At 38.8% G+C, this 24,504-nt stretch overlaps 1 protein-coding gene across 1 annotated transcript; it reads left to right on the top strand.

Annotated features, from left to right (window-relative positions):
• The first annotated feature begins 927 nt into the window (after positions 1–927).
• On the top strand, positions 928–24,457 carry pla2g4f.1 (phospholipase A2, group IVF, tandem duplicate 1). Its single transcript, XM_046402562.1, has 22 exons — positions 928–936; positions 2,760–2,891; positions 4,418–4,456; positions 5,165–5,237; positions 5,410–5,546; positions 5,718–5,973; positions 6,030–6,087; positions 6,219–6,261; positions 7,422–7,476; positions 8,877–9,001; positions 9,222–9,308; positions 9,804–9,838; positions 12,192–12,330; positions 13,485–13,621; positions 14,372–14,594; positions 14,714–14,831; positions 14,938–15,075; positions 15,154–15,261; positions 16,002–16,181; positions 20,209–20,381; positions 20,478–20,664; positions 21,876–24,457. The coding sequence occupies exons 1-22, from the start codon at positions 928–930 to the stop codon at positions 22,088–22,090; spliced, it is 2,667 nt and encodes an 888-aa protein (XP_046258518.1). The 3' UTR covers positions 22,091–24,457.
• The last annotated feature ends 47 nt before the right edge of the window (positions 24,458–24,504 follow it).

Consider the following 24,504-nt stretch of genomic DNA (forward strand, 5'->3'; position numbering starts at 1 on the left):
GTTTGATGAAGGAATGTTTTTTTGCTCACCTAATTTAAGTCAAAGTGTTAATGTCCATGAAAACTTGGTCTAAATTTTTAGTATTTCTATATATTCATGACTAAATAAGATGAAATTAAAACTGATATTGATATTGAAGAAAAATATCAGCTCATTTGGTTCATCAAAGTGCTTGATGTGTTCAAAGTGTGAGTATTTTTTCATCTGATTTGCTTATTTGCTCATCAAATATTTAGTTATTGAGGAGCAGGACAAATCTTTCATGACTTATACATGCTGTATTAATCCTGTCTGTCATTTTCTGTCTTTCAAACACCAGGGTCTGAAGGTGACTGCTATGTTACGGTATGTCTCCCTTCCTCATCTGCAAGAGTCTACAGGACAAAGATGGTGACAAACAGCAAAAATCCAGAGTGGAATGAAACTTTTACTATCAAGGTCAATGATAAACTCAGGGTAAGTCCACTGAGTAATTAAACTGCTCAGTATAACATAAAAACATCATACATGTACAATACAGTACTAATGGAAACACTGTACTAATCACTCTGTAAGGAGTTCAGTGATCTTTGTTTACAATGCTTGTGAATCCTTTATATTTGAATTATTATTTGTGAAATATTTTATGGCTGATTTTATCAGAAACTTTTGGTTATTCATAGAACTAGAGCCCTTGAACTTGGTACTTTAAGTTACTAAATTTAAATCAAGAAAAAGATTTTTGTAGAATGACATGTATCATTTGTTAGGGAGAAAATCTCAGTAGTACAGTGTTGAAGAAATGACACTGGACCTGGATGTCTTATGCTGAAAGATTTACTGAGTTTGCGCTCAAGGAGAATTAGGAGTCATCAGTACAGAGTGCTGCATATGATGCCATCCAGTTCTGACCTGAGAAACCCAACACTAGTCTTTTATACAACTTAGATGCTCAAGGTAGTTTCACCCATACTTGACAAAAGCCCAAAACAGACCTTAAAGAAGGGACCGAGCATCTACTTCATTGGTAAAACAGCCAAAACAGGACAGTGTTATGCGAGTGAATCAAGACTCAGTGAACATCCAATCAGCTGCCACTGTCAAGGCCTGCTCTCCAGCTATCTCCAGGGGAGATGCCTAGGTGTTTGTCATTGATATTCGCTACAACAGCGATGAACAAGGTCAACCCCTTTAGCCCCCTCTAAATGGAGAATGAGAGAGAAGTAATAGAATTCTCTTACATCAATGAAATCAATATACATATACATGGCATTCTCTCAATCAGCCTCATGAAGCAGTCCCCTGGAATGGTTCTCCAACAATCCTGAGTTCCCAGAGGTGTTAAGTATGTTGGCTGCTCTTCCTTCACTCTCTGGTCCTGGGGGGGCAGCCGTGGCCTAGAGGTTTGAGAAGCCGCTTGTGACCGGAGGGTCGCCGATTCAATTCCACCCCAGAATGGAGGGAAAAATTTGGGTGTGGTGGAGTGATTAATAATGCGCCCCCCCCCCCCCCCCCCCCCCCCCCTTAGTTGGCTGAAGTGCCCTTGAGCAAGGCACTTAACCCCCCCAATTTGCTCCCCGGAGTCCACTGCTCCTGTGTGTTTCACTGTATGATGTATGTTGCATGTGTGTGTTTCAATCAGTGATGGGGTAAATGCAAAGAAGTAATTTCCCTGCTTGAGAGTAATAAAGCATATTAAAATTAAAATTTAAAAAAAATGAAATTACATAATAGAGTTGTTGACTCCCTGTAAGCCAGCCTGTAGCGTGAGATACTTGGGTGGAGCCTTTTTGGTCATTCTAAAGTCAAAGTTAAAGGTGATCAGGCTTTTCCTGCTCCTCGGTTTTGGAAGGGTCTTTCTTTTAAGTCACTTCTCAAAACCCATTTTTATCGACTATGTGATGTTGTCCAATTATTGTCTTTTGACTGTCCCTTTTAACAAATTGGTTTTAAATTGATATAAGTGAATTTATAATGTCTTATAACTTGATATAAGACAAATTCAGCGTATGTATGTAAATATATATATATACTGCCAATAAACCTATTCTTCTTCTTCTTCTAAATTGTATAATTCATAAATATATTGTCAATTATTTTTTATTTCATTTGCTGTTCTTTTACGTTGTATCTTAAATCTTCACCTTGCTCAGCAGTTGTTTATTTATATTTTGTTTATTGCTTTCTATTTTTATACGATTTGTTGGTTTTGTTCTTAAATGAGTGTTAAGCACTTTGGAAGCCTGGTTTTTGAAAGGTGCTATATAAATAGAGTTATAATAATAATTATTATTATTATAATTATTAATTATCAAAACATCTTTTAAATGTTTGGGAAATAAATAATTGCTTGACACAAAGAAATTAGACACTGTTTAAGCCCTGCAGCCTGCTATAGGTTTTTTGCCTAAAGAAACTTTATGTTTATGTGATTGACTCTGATCAGCCTTTATAGGGCCTGCTGACCAACTTATTTATAACAAATATATAATATAATGATAATGATAGATGGCCGATCCATCATAGCACTTTTAGCTTGCAACATATAAAATACATTCCCTTCTAAGGCCCTCAGTTTATTTAATGGTAAACTAATCTGAAAAAGAAACTGAACTGAAAATAAACAAATAAATAAATGTAAAAAAGTGATAAACTTCAAGTATCTTACAAAACTATGGTTTTTCAGGAACACAAATAACTAAGTATTATCAATAGTTCCTTTGTTATTCACTTCCTAGTCAAAGTCTTGCCCAGCTATAAATACTGTGTTATACTTACAGACAACTCTGGAGATCAGACTGTATGATGAGGACACCCTGAAGTATGACTGCCTGATCACAACCTTGAAGTTTGACATCAGGAGCCTGACTATAGGGAAGAAGGAAATCATGGCATTCACCATTGACCCTGAGGTAAACATTTTAAACATACATATATGCATGATAATGTAGCTAAAAGTATTGATTTACTGGAGGTCTGACAGTCAGACATAGCTGTCCAGAATAATTTATATGATGTAAGTTTTAAGTTTTAGCAAAGTGATGTGGAGACTAAGGGCAGAAAATGAAGCACTAAGTCCATTATCAGGCAACAACGATAAATATTCTCTTTTAAAACATTTTGTAGACTAAACCATCAGAAAAATCAGTAAATTATTCCATAATGCATGCAATTATTTTTAACAAACCTAATGTACTGAACTGAAGAAAGAAATAATGTACTATTGATAGTGGTTTGCAATAATGTATTCTGTATGTATGTTATGTAATGCAGCAGTTTAACACAAGTTCATCAATGTAGAAATGCCTTCTTCAGATAATATAATGAAAAGCTCATGAACAAATACTCTGCCTACTGTTAGAAAAATGTGAGGTGCACAGGGCAGTAATGACTTTGTGTGGGCTCTGAAGTGGTACAAAGGAAAATCTACCCTCCACAATAGCACCACTGGTTTTGTTAACACAACTGGCAGTGTTAATTGAAGGCCAGGCATTGAGGGTACATGTCTTGGCTGCTTGGTTGTTTAGGGGATACTCCATCTTTACCATCACTGAGATGTCCTTGAGCAGGCACTTAATCTCCAAACTGTAATTTGAGAGACAGCCCATAAATCAGACACCATACCTGCAAAATTATAAGTCTGATGTATACATAACTCTATATGATAAAATGACCATGTCGTTTAGCTGTTGTGTAGCACTATTTTTCTCCCATGATTGTACATTCACATATTTTATTACTATCTTTATGTGCTCAAAGGGTAAACTCTGGGTGGCCTTTGAGCTGCAAGAAAGGTAACTGTTTTTCATCATTCCTTATTTATTTTTTTTTTTTTAGCTTAAAATATTTAGCCATTTTCAAGTAATTTGTGTTTGGTGTTTTTCTAGAGTTGTCAGTCGCCACATAGGTACTCCTTTAATGGTAAGGTCTCTACTTTACACGCCCTACTTACACAAGCTTAATCTAATAAACACTAAAGTAGTCGAAGTTCATATACTCATGTTTATCAAATATTGGAAACACACTATTTAAATAGCATCTTCCAGCAAAGTCATATTGAGAGAAGAAGGCTACAATAACTACTTTATTCTAGCTTAATCATGCCCACAAATAAGCCCAATATGCAATTTCACATTTAGATAGCAAGTTCAAATGAAGTGCGGTGTTATCCACAGATTAACTCTGGTACTGAACATGTTCATGACGTTCATGATTTTAGTTAAAAATCAATGTATGCTATACCATTACCTACTAATTTTCTCAATATGGAAAGCCATGGCAAATTATTTTTTAATGAGTAAAAGTAACAATAATCATCACTGCTGTCCACGAGGCTAAAACCAAGAGAATTCATGTTATCGTACGGAAATAAACTACCATCATTAGTGGGTATCTGAATGGAATATGAAGTATGTTTTAGTGATGTAGGTTGGTTCAGGTCAGCTTACAAGAAAATATCGTGGGTTCGGGCGAGCAGGTCAGTAAATCAATATTTTTTAATTTTTTTAATAAAAAGGTTTGTGTGTGTATGTGAGAGAGAGAGAGAGAAAGAAAAGTTGTTTTGCTGCTATTCAACAACAAACAACAATCTTTTGGAACAGTTTATCTGTTTATTTAGTGTTGACCTTCCCACTGTTGTATGTAGTGGATAAAATAAGATATACTATTAATTAATTAATTAATTTCTTCTACACATCTAAAACAGAAGAGGTGAAGTGAAATGCCCATGCTGGTTGTTAAATGAGAGAGAAAATATATATATATTGCTCTAAAATGCTGTTAAATGAATATCAAATGTTGTTAATAACTATTAACTCTTAATGACCCTGGCTGTTAAATATAGTCTATAAAGTCAAAATGATTATGAATGATTAATTATGGTTTATACTTGCTATGGTAATTATGTAACAAATAAAATTATGTAATATGTAACATTATTTTCCAGCCTGTTCCCGCGAAAATTTATCAATATTGAGGTGCTTTGTTACTTTTGATCATATAAATATTTGACATTTCCTGTTTTTGGACCATTTCACAAATCATGTGCTTTGGGCTGTTTTTTCTACGTGATTTTGGCGAGAGTTTCAGGGATGGGAATAGCATGAAAAAAAAGTCAAAATAGAGAAGCAGATTGTGCACATGGTGTAAATCTTATTATAACTGCTTTGTCTGATTCATTTAACAGAAGCAAGCTGTCTCTTACTGGATTTTGAATGTCACCATACTGAGTGCAAAGAAGCATTCCTCTCGCGATTACTGTAAGTATTGCTTTCACTTCACACTGACAATTAATCACTTTTTAAAATCATTTTCCCCTGCTTTATTTTTAAAACCTTTTCACATTAAAGTGACACACACAGCTGGTAGTGTTTCAACGCTCCATAAACCAAAACTGATGTCAGTTTCCACTTTTCTGTCTTTTTGTTACAGTTTCCGAATCTGACTGCTATGTGATTCTCTCTCTCCCCACGGCAACGGCAAAGACTTACCGCACAAAAACAGTGCACAATAGTAACAATCCAGAGTGGAATGAGAATTTTACCTTCAGAGTCCCCACCTGTGTGAAAGTGAGTTTACGTTATATTGGCATGACATCAAACACACTCATCTGGACATTTGTACTGTATACTAATGTCTAAATTTCTAAAAAAAATCTTTCTCAGCTATGTTTTTAACAGCCAGAAGTCACTTTGCATAGATGCCAAAACCGGCAGTGATCGCCTCTGTTATTTCCCTAGAACATTTTAGAGATTCAGCTGTATGATGAGGACGACATGTCGCGTGACGACCATATTTCTACACTTCTATTTGACATCAGCAACCTCACAGTAGGGAAAAAGGAGACCAAGGTCTTCACTATAAACGCTAAGGTAAAAGCAACAGGCAGATATAGAAAAATAGCATTTACTGCAATTTTTCAATTTGGTTTACGACTGATCTTGGACACTACATGCTTGGTCAGAATGAGAAATGTTATTTCCATGTGTATGTCTTGTCCTTGTTTATTTTAATAGCATGTGTACTTACAGTATGACTGAGGGTTATTCTCTTTTTCAATTTCACACAGACAGAAGACCAACTTCTAATAGAGTTTGAGCTGGATGACAGGTAACTGAGTTTCATATATCGCTGCTTTAATTTCACCTCATTGTAGAATATTTTCATTTACTCATATTTAGTTTTTCTAATACACTGTCATATCTAGTTCAAATTAAATAGGGTGTGTCTTTTTTTTTTAGTGAGGACCCCATTTGTGAATACCTCTCTAATGGCATCCTTATGGTAAGACTTATGACATGGTAACAGCTTGCACACCTAAATAAATATCTCCAGGAGCCAGTGTTACATCAATATTTCATCCCCCATTTTGGTGGAAACTCTGAAAAAGTTAAGCTGATCACCGACTTGGAATATAAGAAGTCTTGGAACAGAAGGGAGATGGTGATCATGATAAGTATAGCTGGAATTATGGTTATTTTTTGTTTGTTGTTTGTTAAATTTAAGATAGTAGCAGACAAACTTTCATCAAATCTCTGTATAATAGTGGTTGCAGACTGTTCTGAAAGTTCACAAGCTAGAGTGACAAGGCATTGCAACTATCAAGCATGTTTGAAATGAATGGAACGCTAGACTGTGGTTGTGGTGCTCGAGAACAATGGGGCCAAAACTTCTCAGGACGGGGTGACACCTAAACCTGCCAATCTATTCCATTTGATTTGAATCTTCAACCTCATTTGAAAATGACATCCACTATTACACCTCTCCACTGTTTTAAGACAACTGCAGGACTTTTTAAGTGCAACAAAAAGTTGGCATTGAAAATTTAGGACACAGTGTCTATATAGTGTGTATGTGGGTGTATTATTAGTGTATTATAGTGCTTTACAACTAACTATCATAGTATGCTATAATAGTCTATGCAGTATCACAAGTTATCATTGTGTGTTAGAGTAAAGTGAAGTTCATATTAATGCATCTAGTATAATGCTTTATAGCATTTCATTGTTAGTGGTAAGAAAAGTGTAATGCATCTTCCCGCATTTAAAAGAATCTGCTGCATTTTGAGTGATAATTATAATACTGCATGGGCTATTATAGCATACTCTGAGTCCTTACTACAGTCGATTGTTGTCATGTTGTTTTGTAAGTGTTCATGTAGCAAATGTGTAAACATCATCATCGTCATCTAACTAGCTGAATGAAGAGGTTATGTCATCAATGTTTTGGTAAAGTAATTACATAGTTAACAAGGCATCTAAAGTCACACATTCCTAAGAATTTCAATGTAAAGCCAAATATAATATTACGTGGAAATGAATCAGTGCATTTGGGGAGGATATATACCAAAATTATTCACAACAGTGGTCCTGTAGTGCAAAGAGTTATTATGAAATATTAATGTATTTTACTTTGACTAACTGATCTCTCTTTGTGTCTTCCAGGCTGCCCCATTCTCTGCGATGGATATCTACATTGACAAGTTAATGAGCAATGACAGTATGTATGCTACACTTCCATGCAATTCAATGACTGACTTATTGAAGTCAGGTTTAAATTACTGTAAGTTTTCATTGTCCTATTAAGTAGTTCTTTAACTAACTGGAAAGAAGGATTCAGAAAAAATTAACAAATCTTTGGCCAATATAATAAACTATTGACTCCCTTGGATTTTTTTCCCCTTTTATTGCTTTTATATATAGAATCATAGTCGATATAATTTGGCTTTTATGACAAAAAGTGTGAACAGACCTTTTCAAGTCCAGCCACAATTTTTCTATTGGATTGAGATCTGGGCTTTGACTTTGCCATTCCAGAATATTTACCTTGTTGTCTTTAAACCATTTCTGCGTATCTTTCATTGTATTATTGGGGTCACTGTCTTGCTGGGAAACAGATCCTCTCCTTGGCTGTAGTTCTCTAGCAGACTGAATCATACTGTTCTCCAGGATTTCCCTATATTTTGCTGGATTCATTTTACCCTCTACCTTTACAAGCCTTCCAGGGCCTACAGCTAAGAAGCATTCCCACAGCATGATGTTGCCACCACCATGCTTCACAGTGGGGATGGTGTGTTTGTGGTAATGTGCAGTGTTTGGTGCCAGCCAAATATGGCATGTAGTCTTATGAAGCTTCATTTTGGTCTCATCAGACCAAAGAGCCTTCTTGCAGTTGACTTTGGCGTCTCCCACACTCTCCTTGACTTACACGTTTCAATAGTCTTTTCTCTGAGATTGTCTTCATGGTGTAATTGTAGCCAGGAATACTGATTAACCAGTCACCGGACCTTCGAGACACCACAATCGCTTGAGATCACTCAGGTGATGTCCATTTCACTAACTGTGAGACTATTAGCACCAATTAGCTGAACCTCTGAATTAGGTCAGTCACTTTAAAGGAGGTGAATATTTATGCAGTCACTTATTTTGCATGACATGTTTTTAATTAAGTGACATTCTTTTGTCGAAATCTGTTTGCACTATGATATTCAAATTATATTGACTATCGTCCCATTTATACAAGCAGTAAAAGAGCATCCATGGGGGTGAATACTTTTTATAGGTACTGTATATTTAAAAAGGTCAAATGATTATGGGTAATATGAGAGGAATCACTCATAGCAGTGAGCCCACAGTGAATTATCATCTAACTTTGCAGTTCCTCCCAGCTCTAAGAAGTACCTCACTTTATATTTCACAGCTGGTGAACATGATAGAGTATAAGTTTTGCAAGCTCAACATGCTGTGGAGTTAGATCGAGGGTCATACAATAAATGGCAAAATCAAGAATCCTTTGTACAAATGAATAATTTAGCTGGTCTAAAGTCATTACTCATAGCTTTTCAAGGAACATCAGAACGGTATTTACCATTTTCACAGATATGGTATTGTTCTCACCAGGCATTAGAGACAAGGTGATACAACTGAAGGGTGCCTATCAGGAGAATCACATACTTAATGCAATGGAAACCTCAAAGCTGCGCTTCTACATCAACAGGGATTTGGAGACAGAACTAGGAGTGGCAGTGAGTTTTTCATGTCTGTTAGAGTTACCTGTTTGACAGAGAGATGTCACATTTTCCATTTATTTGACACGGACTTTGAACATCATGTTATTCTTTATAAGGACTTTTTGCTGAGCACGTACAATATATGCTTTGAACCAACATGCTCATAAAATCAAAAAGACTCAAAGAATGTATATTGAGAATGTATAACATGGCATTTTATTTATCTCTTTGTTAGTCCTCTGCTGCTAAAATGGAAACTTCTATAAATCTCAAGCCACTGCCAGCCAAACATTCAGGCACACTGTCCCTTGTTCTTGATCAGGTAAGATCTTAGCTAGAATAACTTGTCCTTTTGTTTTGACCTGCATGTAAGAGTTAAGCCCAGTCCATGCTTTTATCAGGAATTCTATCTGCCTTCTGATCCATTTATATCATATATAGTGTGTCCTTTACTCCCTCGCTATCATTTTGATGAGTTAATATGCTGGATCCATCTTTAAAGTTATAGTCTTCCCATGGCCATTACAGTATGTATGTGTAGGATTGCACTGTCTGGAGGTCAAGTCAATACAGACACTGGCAGACAGCAAAGGAACATCCCAGGAGATCCAACCCTGATCCAACACTGGGACACTGAGAATGAAATCTGCTAAAATGTGCTCAATGCAAACATTTCAACAACTTTCACTTTAATTTTTTTCTACAAACATCTGATTAATTTGAAAGATGCTATAATCACATAAGAACTGTACACATAATGGTTTCCAACTGGAGCAAGTGGTGGCTAATTGTAACTGTGACATTTTTCCCTTAACAGGACACTGTGGATTTAGATATGGAAACACATGAAGGGTAAGATGCATGCTACTTAAAGTATGTGGACACCCAAATATTACCCCTATACAGTGTATCCGGAAAGTATTCACGCCACTTTGTTTTTTCCACATTTTGTTATGTTACAGTCTCATTTCAAAACTGAATAAATTAAATTTCTCTCTCAAAATAAATTCTACACAAAATACCTCATAATGACAAGGTGAAACAAGTTTGCTAGATTTTTTGCAAATTTATTAAAAATCAAAACAAAAAAGTAACATGTACATAAGTATTCACACCCTTTGCCATGACACTCAAAATTGAGCTCAGGTGCATCCTGTTTCCATTGATCATCCTTCAGAGGTTTCTGCAACTTGAGTTGAGTCCAACTGTGGTAAATTCAGTTGAATGGGCAAGATTTGGAAAGGCACACACCTGTCTATATAAGCCCTCAGAGTTGACAGTGCATGTCAGAGCACAAACCAAGTCATGAAGTCAAAGGAATTGTCTGTAGACCTCTGAGACAGGATTGTGTCGATGCACAGATCTGGGGAAGGCTATAGAAAGATTTCTGCAACATCAAAGGTCCCAAATAGCACAGTGGCCTCTATAATCCATAAGTGGATTAAGTTTGGAACCACCAGGACCTTTCCTGGAGCTGGCCAGCCAACTAAACTGAGTGATCGGGGTAGAAGGGCCTTAGTCAGGGGCGTGACCAAGAACCCAATGGTCACTCTGACAGAGCTCAGCGTTGCTCTGTGGAGAGGGGAGAACTTTCAAGAAGGAATGCCATTTCTGCAGCACTCCACCAATCAGGCCTGTATGGTAGAGTGGCCAGACGGAAGCCACTTCTCAGTAAAATGCATATGAAAGCTCGTCCGGAGTTTGCGAAAAGGCACCTGAAGGACTCTCAGACCACGAGAAACAAAATTCTCTGGTCTGATGAAACAAGGATTGGCATGAAAGACAAGTGTCATGCCTGGAGAAAAGCAGATACCGCTCATCACCTGGCCAATACCATTCCTACTGTGAAGCATGGTGGTCGTAGCATCATGCTGTGGGAATGTTTTGCAGCAGCAGGAACTGGGAGACTAGTAAGGGTCGAGGGAAAGATGACTGCAGCAACGTACAGAGACATCCTTGCTGACAATCTGATCCAGAGTGCACTGGGGCGAAGGCTTATCTTCCAATACGACAACGACCCTAAGCATACAGCCAACATCACAAAGGAGTGGCTTCAGGACAACTCTATGAATGTCCTTGCCAGTCCCAGCCAGAGCCCAGACTTGAACCCTATTGAGCATCTCTAGAGAGATCTGAAAATGGCTTTTCACTGATGCTCCCCATCCAACCTGATGGATGGGGAGCTTGAGAATTTCTGCATTGAAGAGTGGGAGAAACTGCCCAAATATAAGTGTGCCAAGCTTATAGAACTATACTCAAGACTTGAGGCTGTAATTGCTGCCAGAGGGGCTTCAACAAAGTATTGATCACAGGGTGTGAATACTTATGTACATGTTATATTTTTGGATTTTTTTGTTATCCAAGGCGGTTGCTCACATTCAGCGACAAGACCATTAGTCAAGTACTTTATTAGTATTTTATTTATATAGTTTAGTGTAGCAAATCACAAATGGCCCTTAAGGGGCTTTTCAATCTGCATACACACCCTCTGCACTAGATATCTACATTGAAACCCACCCTCTAAGACCCTCAAAAAAACAACCAAACAAACAAAAAACAGACAATAGACATTGTCAACCACCAATGTGGGATAAAGTCAGAGCTGACTTTGTGAGTGTGGATATTGTCAAGATATCAGTCGTGGATCAGCGGTTAGGGTGTCGGACCCGTAACCGGTGGATCGCTGGTTCGATTCCCCGTCCCGGTGTCCATTGCTGAGGTACCCTTGAGCAAGGTACCTAACCCCCACTGCTCCCCGGGCGCTGCACGCGGTCGCCCACTGCCCCGGGTTTGCTGTGTGTGTGTGCACGTCACTTGGGTGGGTTAAATGCAGAGAACAAATTTCGTTGGAGTGAGTTCCCTCCAATGACAAAATATGTCACTTTAATCTTTAAACTTTAATCTTTAAACTCAAATTGTTGCAACTAACTTGGAAGAGCACTATTATCAAAAATGTAGTTTTTCATTTCATTTACAGCATTCAAATTCCCCTTCATTGAGACTAAAGAACCTTGATCAAACCCTGAAAGCAGCCCCAGACCAAAAGTCTGGACAACCAAATGACCATAGTCATAGATGGAAGTCATAGATAAGTATATACTGTGCTGAGGGTGCAACAAATTTGACCACTCAAACCAGCAGAGGAAAGTGAAACAGTGCTTTTTAGCTTTGTGTTCTGTTACACTTTTTCTTTGGAAATCCACAGAGATGATGAGATTCTTGCAGTTCGTCTGGACTTTGACATCCCACCTGAAGAGAAGGAGTATCTAAAGAAGAGGAAAGTTGTAGTGGCACAGGCTTTGCAGAATATTTTAGGACTTGCCTCTCAACCTGAACCTACAGAGGTAAAGTGCAACTCTTTCACATTGTTACTTAAAAAATATATTTTCTTGCTACTTGTATCTATGTTTGCCATAGCAGCAGGAGTTCAAGCTCAGCATTGCAACATGGTGCTTCCCTATATTTTGTTGTGATGTGCAACAGTGTTAATAAGAGAGAAGTCATGAGTTATGAGTTGGTGCAGGTTATGCTGTCTGATGTTATGTTACAAGCTACAATTTAGTATGCTGTGTGTCATTTTGTTCCGCTTTGTTTGCTGTGTTAAAGTTACTGCAATTCACTTCAACACAAAACATCACTTCCTGTCTCAAATATTTCTTTTCTCAAGTTGTACTTATTTAATTGATTTATGTTGATGTTAAACAAAATTTAAGTTAAATGGTTATTCTGAAAAAAACAAACCAAAAAAAACATAATGTGTCTCAGTCATTCTGATGGATTACAATGTTCCTACACTTGGCGCAGCTGCTGAGTCAAGCGCAACATCTAGTGGTAAAATTCAATAGTTTGGATTGGTGTTTGACTCTATCAAACTGTCTTGAAAATTTTCACACCAGCCCAGTGCTTCTTCTAAAATTAAAGACATTAGTCTCAAATGGAATTGTTTTGTGCTAATAGCGAATTTTTGTATGCAAACGTGCTAAACTAAGATGGCGGCGATGCTAAATATTAAACATTACAAGTTAATATTGCCATTTTGAGAATGTTAGCATGCTGACCTTTGTCACGACCGAACTATGGACCAGAACCCAAATGCTCGACTCACAAAGTTTCAAAATAAAATCTTTATTCAAAAAGTACAAACTGAAAAGCACTCTTCACAGAGCAGAGGAAAAACCGACACTAAACTGAGAAATAAAAACTCACTAGACTGAAGCTAGGCAAAGAAAACAGACTATATATACACACACAAGGTAAGGGCACAGATGGAAACAATCAGGGCGGAGACAGGTAATCCCAAAGAAGGGAAAACAGACAAAGGGAAAAAGCAAACGACAATAGACACAGACAGGAAGTGATGACAATAAAACAGGAAACAGGAAATAACAAGACAACATAGACGAGACAAAAACTGATTAAATAAACTTAACACTGTTTCCTGGACATGACAACATTAGTATTTGGTATAAAGCCCCATATGTGTCTATTCCCTGTCCAGGTGCCAACTATAGCACTTGTGGCTTCAGGTGGAGGAGCCAGAGCAATGACAGGTCTGCTTGGTAGTCTGAGGGGCCTGAAGGATATAGGCGTCCTTGATGCTGCCAGTTACATTACTGGTGTTTCTGGATCCACATGGTAAGTAGTCAGTGTTGACAGTATTCTGATATCAGTCTTCTCATCCAGAGGCAACTGTCTTTCTCTGCCCCAACCCAAATTTGGGACTATTTCTTTCTCCATAGAGAATAGAATAACATACAACGATGACATACAAGCTGTGGATGAAGGGAAGGCTCTGTTTCTTCTAGAAAAGTGAATATACCAAAGTCATATGTTTGAGCTTAAAACCAGCTGAGAGGCCCACAAGGAAGACTTAATCCTCTCTCTTATTTGGTTGGCCAGTACAATTGCTTTACTACTACGGTATGAAGAATGTAAAATGCCTAAATAAAATAAAAGCAAAGAGATCATTGTCTCACAAAAATCTTATAATGAAGAAGGCATGTGAATGTATTATATTTCACTTTTGTTTTTAATCAGGCTTTTAAAATCTTCCATGCATTCTCTCCATACATTCAAAACTTCAGCAAGAAGAACCATCTCAGTGTGTTGGATTTCTTATTTATCCGGGTTAGAAAGATCTAACTCTACTATGGACTGTTGGAGCTTTTCCAGACACATATGCTAGCTTGACTCAGTTTGACTCAGCACTTCAGCTTAGCACAGCAAGGATTTCCTTCGACATTACAACAGCTAGCTGTTGGCTACCTGCTTGAAGGTGTGTCTACACTGATGACACGCTTGTAACAATGTAATGTTTAAAGTGATTATGTGAATCGTTATTGGATAATTGCACCCCCTTGAACACTCTTTTTCCTATGTTAACAGGGCGATGTCTGCTCTGTATCAGGAAGCTAACTGGTCACAGCAGGACATGGATGATATCATCTCAACAGTGAAAGTACAGATGACCAAGAGCACCATGAGTGCCTTCTCCCGTGAGAAACTGCAGTATTACTATGATGAAATGGAAGTGAAAGGAAATGATGGTTACATTGTGTCACTCATTGATATGGCGGGCCTGATCCTTGAACATCTTGTCTTTGGGAAAGTGAGTAGTTGAACACTTTCTTTTATGACTTTAAATTATATATTACTTTACAGTCATAAAAAAAATGTGCTTCATTTACTTTTTCTAACTATACTTATTATTTGTGGTTGGGATTACAGAAAATCACCAGTACCCTGTCTGAGCAGCAGAGAGCATTGAATGAAGGGCAAAACCCTTTGCCCATTTACACTGCTGTCAATATGAAGGAAAGGTTACAGGGCTGTGAATCTGAAGCTGGTAAATAGCCTTTAAGATATTTTTGATTTGCAAACAAAAGAACTCAAAATGGAAATTGTGAAAGAATGAATTTGGTTCCTAAAATTGTAACAAATATTGTTGACAGAGTGGTGTGAGTTTACTCCATATGAGGTAGGTCTCTACAAATACGGGGCGTTTGTCCAATCTGCGGACTTTGGAAGTCAGTTCTTCCTTGGTCATATCATCAGGAGACTCCCAGAAGTTCGCATCCCTTATCTGATGGGTAAGACCATGATTTCTTTTTCAGTGTCAATGCACAGTACTGGAATACTAATGTATTTTTATTTTTCAACCTTATCAGGAATATGGAGCAGTGTCTTTTCTGTTAACCTGACCCAGCTTTGGAAGCTTTCCACAGGATCCCAGCCTTCTTGGAGCCCCTGGCTTGGACCAGATGTCAACAAATTAGGTACAGCTAATTCATTTTACAGTGCATGAAAATGCATAATCATACTTTTGAAGAAAACAAATAAATACGAAATGAAAAAAATAAGACTTATGTTTGACTTTACCACAACCTATAACTTGTTATTCCTTTATTCAATAACTGTCAGTCAGTCTACCCTGTCGGTCTCAATCCCAAATCTTAAGTATAAATGTATACTTTATAACGAAAGCAATAAACTTGAACAGTTTCCTTTAATAGCTTGCTGGGCAATGTAGTGTTTAGCAAATGTTACTCAAACAGTAGTGAGTAAGACATTTAGTGGCCTATCAAAAAATAAATTTTGGTGTGCTAATGAGTACTTACTATACGGCACCATGATGTAATACAAAAATCTATTTCTATTTTATCTATTTTGAATTGCATCAAGGTTTGGCTACACAATACTTGCCAGTCGAATCAATTTATTTTTGGTTTTGTTCATTTTATGGAACTGCTGAAAATTCTTAAGTCAAAACAAACTACAGCAGTATTTTGAAAACTTTTTTCAGCATTATTTTATGCTTGTGTTTTTGACTTTGCAATGTCTCTGAATAGTGTGTGTCTGTGGTTGTATTTGTTTTGTATTTTTGTGTTTTGGGCTATTATAGCTCATTTAGCCTTGTCAGCCATTATTGCTATGGTCTAACAAATGATACTTTCATGTTTACTCCAGAACACACTAAATTAAATGAATGTATTGAAATACTGTGTTCTTTTCACAGAGGTTGAGGCTGAACCATCAACTCTGGACACATACCTCATAAAGCCAATCACAAATCTCACCAATATGATGACTAATTTCTTCCGAAATCGTCCAGTCATTGCTGAAATGTACAATTTCATGCGAGGTCTGTTCCTGCACTGGAATTACAATAAACACAGCAATTTTGTAGCCTGGAAAGGTAAGTGCTCACAGAATTATTGATATGTTGTTTGCACACTACACTTTCCACCACAATTCAAAAGCTTTTAAACAATATCGAACCTCTAGTAGCAAATGATTAAAAGTAAAGTGTGTTGACTTTAGTGGCATCTAGCAGTGTGGTTGCAGACTGCAACCCTTCTTTTCTCACCCTCCTCTATGACGCCTGCTAAAAAAGGAGGCAGTTTTTGGTTTGTTCATTCTGGGACAAAGTTGAAAGATGGCAGGCTCTGTGACAACACAATTCTTAATTTCAGCTGATAATTGGTAATATAAACATATATTTTACACACATTTTATTTTATTTCTCCCCCTAAATCCTACATACTGGGTCTTTAAGTGTGAAAGGAATTAAAGATAAGATAAGATAAGATGAACTTTATTGATCCCGCAGTGGGGAAATTCACTTGTTGTGGCAGCTCACAAGGACAGAAGAAAAAGCAAAGAGTGTGCAAAAACAGTTACAAAAGAATGTAGAGGTGAAATAAATTAACAATTTACAAGGTAAGTAAAAACACTACACTATAAAGCTATATACAAGTCCTCATAAGGGAAGAAAGAGGACTAGACCATAGAATCATACAGTCTAACAGCGGTGGGAATGAAGGAGCTGCTGTAGCTCCTTCCTACACTGAGGGTGTAGCAGTCTTCCGCTGAAGGAGCTGCTCAGAGCCTCCATTGTCTGATGCAGAAGGTGAGAGGTGTTGTCCATGATGGATGTCAGCTTGGCTAACATCCTCCTCTCACCCACCTGCTCCACGGAGTCCAGTGGGCAGCCCAGGACAGAGCTGGCCCTCCTGACCAGCTTATTTAGTCTCTTCCTGTCCCGGTCCGTGCTGCCCGGTCCCCAACAGACCACAGCGTATTGAATAGCAGAGGCTACCACAGAGTCATATAAAGTCCTTAGGAGGGGCCTGCACACTCCAAAGGACCTCAGTCTCCTCAGAAGGTGGAGGCGACTTTGGCCCTTCTTGTACAGGGCATCGGTGACCAGTCCAGTTTATGGTTGAGGTGAACACCCAGGTACTTAAAACTGTCCACAATCTCGATGTCCGAGCCCTGGATGTTCACTGTATGTGGTAATGTTCTTCTCCGGAAGTCAATCACCATCTCCTTTGTTTTACTGGTGTTTAAGCACAGGTGGTTGCGGTCACACCAGTCCACAAAGTCCATGATAACCGACCTGTACTCCATCTCATTCCTCTCAGACACACAGCCAACAATGGCTGAGTCGTCAGAGAACTTCTGGAAGTGACATCTGCTGGTGTTGTAGGTGAAGTCCAAAGCGTAAAGGGTGAAGAGGAAAGGTGAGAGTACTGTTCCCTGGGGGTCCCCAGTACTGCAGACCACCACCTCAGCCACACAGTTACACAGTCTTACATACTGTGGCCTGTTGGTGAGGTAGTCGATGATCCAAGGAGCCAAATGTCAGTCCACACCTGCTCTCTCCAGCTTCCCTCTCAGCAGCACTGGTTTAATCATGTTGAATGCTCTTGAGAAGTCAAAAAAAATTTAAGTAGCATTTACAGAATACCCAGTTTGGGGATACTCACTGTAGACACTGATTGTTTGCACATTTGTCACACTCTTTATTAAATAGTGGGGCAGCCACTGTGACGTTACAACGAACCAGTGTGAAACTCATTGTAGGTAGCTCTGGCTTTTGCAGTCTTGACTTTGAGTGATTGCCTGACTGCCAGCCAATCCCAAATGGGCAAAAATCAGCTGAAGAAAATAGCCTACCTAGCTTGAAGCTTGTTGCTAAGGCTAACAAGCTAAACCTAAGGTTGTCAAGCCAGGCACCATCGTTGCACTCTTGCCATATAGGCAGCCAAGCTAATTTTTGCCTTTTGTGATTCATGCCAGTTTTGTTGTGGATTTATTCACCCCAAACAGCCAGAATTCCTTTATATATGGGCATGCACCTGCAGGCACTGGTTGCAGAGTTTGATTCTGTGAGTAAAATCAGCACCCACCAGAGACTTTGGATTTCTGTTGCACTTGTCAGGGTCGCGTCGCTGAAACAGAGGGCTGAACCCCAGATGCAGAGTCACACACAGAGAAGCAGGGAGGTCCAAACTAATAGTCATTTTGATACAAACAAAACTCAAAAGCACACACTTACTGCGGCATGGGATCATGGACTAACCGAGGTGACAAAACATGGCATGACGAGGCCAAACATTTCCTGGCATCAGGACGAGGCAAAAGCATCCAGACAGAGCAAAAGCAAAAAAAGACAGGGAGCAAACACAAGTACAAATACAACACTACACTACAGCGAACTGACAAACATGACCGGAAGACGAGGACTAAATAGACAAGACAATAAAACAGAGGTGCAACACCTCTGGAGGTGGGAGGAGAAAGCAATCAGGATAAACCAAGTAAGGATACACGAAACAGAGACACACAGGGGAAGTGACGCTTTCAAAATAAAACAGGACATGACAAAGACCAGGAACATAATACACATGGAAACTAATGCACAGACACACATGAAACATAACATGAGGACCAAAAACCAAAAGACAAGACAAAGCTCTTAAAGCATGACAACACTATGTCTTTTTACCATCCCTCCCTTCTGTAAAAGTACATTTCCCCTCCTTTCAGCTGTAACAGAATTACGGTACATTATTACAGGATTTTGCCAGCTCCACACCTGCTGCTGCAGAGACAGACAAGTGAGAGTGAAGATAAATCCTCTTTGTGCTCTGTCAGACTTAGTGTTTATTCCTCCAGTAGGCCTGCGTGCATTGTTCATGGGACAGCAAGCCATTTTATGAGTGACCCTACCTCCACCCCACACCTCCCTCTTGCAGAGTTGCAGTAACTGCAGCAGCGCTCTTGGAGGGGCGTAATTACAACACCAGGGGGTGCCAATTATTATTGCCCACATGAGAAACCGCTACTGCACAGTCTACAGCTGCAGTGTATCCGAGAACTGCTTCTGCGATTCTTCCACTCCTACAGGACTTATCAATAACTCTTTATTTATTTATTCTAAATGTTTGCATTACTGAACAAAACAAATGTCAGACACACACACAATGTTATCTTACCCTGCTGAATTTCCCCTTGCGGAAAGTCTAAAGCAGTTTGGCCCTTATGTCCTGGTCCTCATTGCAAAAGCTGATATGGTAATCTGATGTATTTGGGCAGAGAGAGTGTTCCATGTATTCAAGGCAGGTATTGTCAATGTGAATTGTTAGTGAATGTGCAGTATAATGCTGTCCTGTAGTGATGGGTGAAGAACCTGGTCTCTTATTACCATGACAAATCAAGAATGTACTGCAGATCTTCAGAATGGGCAAATGTGGTGTCAACAGGAGCTCCAGTTAAAAGACACATGTCCTATGAATTAGGAGGCTCAAAGCTGAGCAAAGATGGGGAGAACATACAGGAGTCGTAACTAAACTCAGAATCAGAATTCCTTTATTTATCCCCGAAGAGAAATTCTTATTCTTACAGACATTGTACTTGCAGTATAAAAGTGAAAGGTATAAAAACAGGATAAACAAAACAAGATAAGTGTAAATCGAAAATCTAAAAGTACAGGTATTTAAAATTTTTTTAAAAAATTTAAAAATACAGGTATGTACATGTGTAAAAAACAATATATACATTGTATATATAAAGTGAGTGTGTCCGTCACAGTGCCGACTTTAGCAGTTTGTTTAACATAGCAAAAAGGAAATTAGCATAAAACAAAGAAAATACAATGCACGCTACAAACACACACTGCACAAATCACAGCTCTGTCATATATATTGAATTTCTGAAGCTCAGTTGTTTATTGTGTCAGGGCCTTTACAAAGCCTGCTGACACAAGGCAACATTCCTTCACATAATGGTTGCTTCAGAACAGATAAGTTAATCACTGAATACAACTGACAATACGTGTGTGTGTGTGTGTGTGTGTGTGTGTTTGTTTCCTAGTCTATCTCCAAATATTGCAATTGTCTGAAGGCTAATTTTGTTAATCTTCTCTGTTTTCTGTCCAGACAAGCATCCAGATGCCTTCCCTAACCAGTTGACACCAAGTGACTCTACCCTGCGCCTGGTTGATTCTGGTCATGCCATCAATATTGGCTGTGTGCCTGTCCTGCGGCCAGAGAGAAATGTGGATGTCGTCATATCTCTGAGTTACGCGTGGGACCCAGAACACATCTTCAAGGTAAACAGAAGTAGGAGAAATTCATCTGGGAAGAAATGGAATGGTTCTTGAATCATCAATCAACTAACGTTACTTGCTATGATCATATTTAATCAGGTCCTACAGAATACTGCTACTTACTGTAAAGACCATGGAATTCCATTTCCCAATGCTGATTTTGCCAGCCTGGAAAAGGAGCCTCAGAAGGAAGTCTATATCTTCGAGGATAAGGAGAATCCCAAGGCCCCAATAGTGGTTCATTTCCCACTCGTCAATATCGCATACAAACACTTCAAAAGTCCTGGTATGACCATTTTAAGTGGCTGAATTTTACTGCAACAATGTTCTTATTACTTTAGCAATATGGCAATAGAAACACACACCACACACGCACACAGATATATTCACCAGTCTGAAGGTATGCTGTGGTGTCTGGCACCAAGCCGTCAGTAGCAGGTCCTTAAAGTCCTGTAAGTTGTGAGGTTGGGCTTCCATTGATTTGACTTGTTTTTCAAGAACTTCTTGCAAGTGGTCAATTGAAACTGGACATCTGGAGAATTCAAGCCAACACCTCAAACTTGTTGTTGTGTTTCTCAAATCATTCTTGAATGATTTTTGCAGTGTGGCAAGGCAGAATATCCTGCCGTAAGAAGCCACTGCCATCAAGAAATACTGTGTCCATGAATGGGTGTACTTTGTCAGGAATAATGTTTAGGTAGGTAGGATGTGTCAAAGTAACATCCACATGAATGACAAGACCCAAAGTTTCCCATCAGAACATTGCCCAAAGCATCACACTGCATCTGCTGGCTTGCCATCTTCCCATAGTGCATCCTGTTGCCATGATCTTCCCCAGGTAAGTGACATACATGCACCTGGCCATTCACACAATGGAAAAGAAAACCTGATCAACCAGGCCACCTTCTTCCATTGTTGCGTGGTTCAGTTCTGATGCTCACATGCCCATAGTAGGCACTTTTGGCAGTGGACACAGCTCAGCATGGACACCCTGACCAGTCTGCAACTAAGCAGCCTCATACGCAACAAACTGACTGACAACAGACTGACAGAATGGTAATGTTGGTCGACAAACAGTAGAAGGAGGCAGTGGTGACAGATGTAGCAATACCAAGAGACACAAACACAAGAAGCTCAAACTATGCCAAGGTCTGAAGGAAGAACTAGAAAAGATGTGACAAGAAAAAGCAGCATTGGTGCCAGTGGTAATTGGTGGGTTATGGCTATGACACCCAAACTGGATGAGTGGCTCCAGCAGATTCCAGGTACAACGTCTGTGGTTTCAGTCCAGAACAGTGCAGTCCTAGGAACAGCAAAGATACTGCGAAGAACCCTCAAACTCCCAGGGCTCTGGTACAGAATCCAAGCTTGAGGAAGACACATACCACCTCAGAGGGGGCAAAGGGGGGGATATATAATTTGTGTATTGTATTGTTTATGGTTTTTGTTTATGAAATGTGATTTAACCAGTTGTATCATTGTCATATGATTTTACAGGCATAAAGCGTGAGACTGAGGAAGAAATAAAAGCTGGGCAGGTGGATGTGAGCAGCAAAAAGTCTCCATACACCACCAGCAACATGACCTACTCAAAGGAGGATTATGAGGCTTTGGTGGAATTGACCAGTTTTAACATCTTAAACAACAAGGAGAGCATCCTTGATGCCTTACGCAGGGCCCTGGAGAAGAAGGGATTCAAAATTCAGAAATAAGAGATTTAGGGATTTATAAGGCCTGGCACATCTCTATTAAGGCTGACATGTACTACTGGAATTGGTGTTAAGTCTAATATGACTGTCTTTCGTAGGACACAAGACATTGTTTATGATAGAAACTCATTTTAGCAATGAGCAAAAAGTAGTAAGGTAGAGGTTACAACACTGATGCCCTCCACTGATGCTATTAAAATGCATTTAAAGGTGTTGTTGGTTGCTTTTCGTTAAAACACTTTTTAAAGTTGTTAGGGAGAGACAGAGTAAAAGAGAGAGCAGATGTGGTCAAAAAACTATAAAGTGAATAAAGAGGGGGTGACACTAACAAGAGCAAGGCACTGAATCAGATAAATAAAAAAATATTTTACAGAAGTTATATTCTAAAGCACAAAAACAATCCTGTGAGAAGGTGCTACTTCATCCTGTCTACTGTAGCTGGCTGTCTGCTCTGTGTGCATGTGCGAGTGCAGTTCCTCAGTCGACCAGAGACACTGACCCACCCCCATCAGACACTAAGAGGAGCCGCCCAATCATCAGAATGAAGTGTTGACACTGTGCATTTCTGCAAACCATGTTAGTGCTGTACCTTTCACACATGTCATATCTACATTTCTATCATATGTGTTACATCACATTCAGATTACATGTGTATGAACTGACTGTGTTTTTGGGAGGTGGAGGAATCAGCAGAGGCAGCTGCCAAGCAAGAGTCCACTGTTCAAGACAACTTCAACTAGCAAAGAAATTGGCTTATGTAATAGCTTTCTGTGTGTCACCAAATTCTGATATTTTGAATGAGATGCTTGAAGAGTTTCCAGCTGTGTTTGTGGTGACAAAACCAGATATTTTAAGGCAAAAATATTACCCCTTCCTGATGCTTAGCAAATATTTGGTCAACCTAACTAGACAGCACTGTCACAACATATAATTGAAAATTGAACCACAAAGAAGCATTTCAACATTTCAAAGTTTTAACAAATCAAAATGCAAAGTTTCAACATATCCATGTTTTGCAAATAGTAGGAATGAGCAAGTACATAATTATCTGTATCTGCACTCAGAAAGGGTGGTGCCCAAACTGGAAATGAATGCTCACTCATCCCCTGCAGAAACACACAGTGCCAAAATATATTCTGGTGACTCTAAGGAGAGGCACTTTAGGCAAACTAGAGGCTTTATAGATAGCATCATCATCATGCAGAAACCAAAAGGAACTTTTGTGATATTGTTTTCTCAATAATATTTTTTCGATGTTTCCAATGGCTCAATGCAACCAGGGTCTGTAATACAAGGTAGCATTTTGAACTGAATTTAGCACTGTTGTACACAACCCATTCACATCATTGTTATACTGGCTTTACAGAAAAGTGTGTTTTTCCAGCAAATAGATATCCCAATGAGCTCATTAAAAGGTAAAAGCTGCAGTAGTGAAGGAAGGACTTGAGTGCCTTTACACAGGTGGAATCAAGCAGAAAAAATATCAGAACAGCTAGAAGCCATAGGAGAAGTGAAAGTTAAAGACTGGTCATTAAACGTTTTTAAAAAATTGTTAAAAATTGCCACACCATGCAGAAAATGCTTGTTTTGTCATTTGGGTTCCAGGTTAAGGCTTGTGTGTTGCATGCACCCACTACGACATGGTTAGTCTTGATTATTCCTTAGTATTGATTTTATTAATTTAACTTAAGTTTTTGCTCAGTAAAGTTTGCTGTCTGAAGTATATATAAGTATATATATCAATAAAATACAAGATCTCAGCAATGTTTAAAAGCTTATGTCATTTCTTTCAGTAAGTGCATGACCATGAAAATGTGGCAGACTTTTTTTTATATTTTTTAATGCCTTTTTATCTAAGTCTGTGGATACTGCTGGAATTTAAAAACATGAAACGTGAAAAACATATTGAGTTTCTTTTTTACGCAAGGCTGTTTAAAAACACAGCATATTTATTCTTTCACACCTGCATTTTACAGTTGGTGGACCAGGGCAGCCTGATGTGTTCCAACATCTGCAAATGGCAATTGATTTCACAACTACAGATCAATGAGGTACAACAGCAATGCTACAGCAAGGGGGAGCCAGGACAACAGGATAGGGGGGAGATATCATCATCCCCACATTCCTAGAATGAGTACCAAACCCCAATAACAGACAGAGTTCCTGAACACAAGGGACCTGACGTGAGAATGAAGATAATGATAAAGCTGGATTACTGGCATCCACACTAAATTGATAAGTGAGATCAATGAGTTGATGAGCTGATCCTTGAGATGCTTAGCTACAAGGTTAATACCGTAACACCATCCCCCATGGAAGAGGAGGCTAGGGGCCAAAGTCAGGGCCAAAGAGAGAACAGTCATTCGGCTCTCGGAACTGGTGAAAAAAAGGGCTACCAATGAATTCTACACCTGAAG

Source organism: Scatophagus argus, chromosome 10, assembly GCF_020382885.2.
Source record: "Scatophagus argus isolate fScaArg1 chromosome 10, fScaArg1.pri, whole genome shotgun sequence".
Classification (NCBI taxonomy): Eukaryota; Metazoa; Chordata; class Actinopteri; family Scatophagidae; genus Scatophagus; species Scatophagus argus.

Excerpts from the sequence above, each read along its gene's own strand:
- pla2g4f.1 (XM_046402562.1), top strand. Across the intron at positions 12,331-13,484 it reads CTCAACCTGAACCTACAGAG|GTGCCAACTATAGCACTTGT; the intron begins GTAAAGTGCAAC and ends TTCCCTGTCCAG. Across the intron at positions 13,622-14,371 it reads GGTGTTTCTGGATCCACATG|GGCGATGTCTGCTCTGTATC; the intron begins GTAAGTAGTCAG and ends CTATGTTAACAG.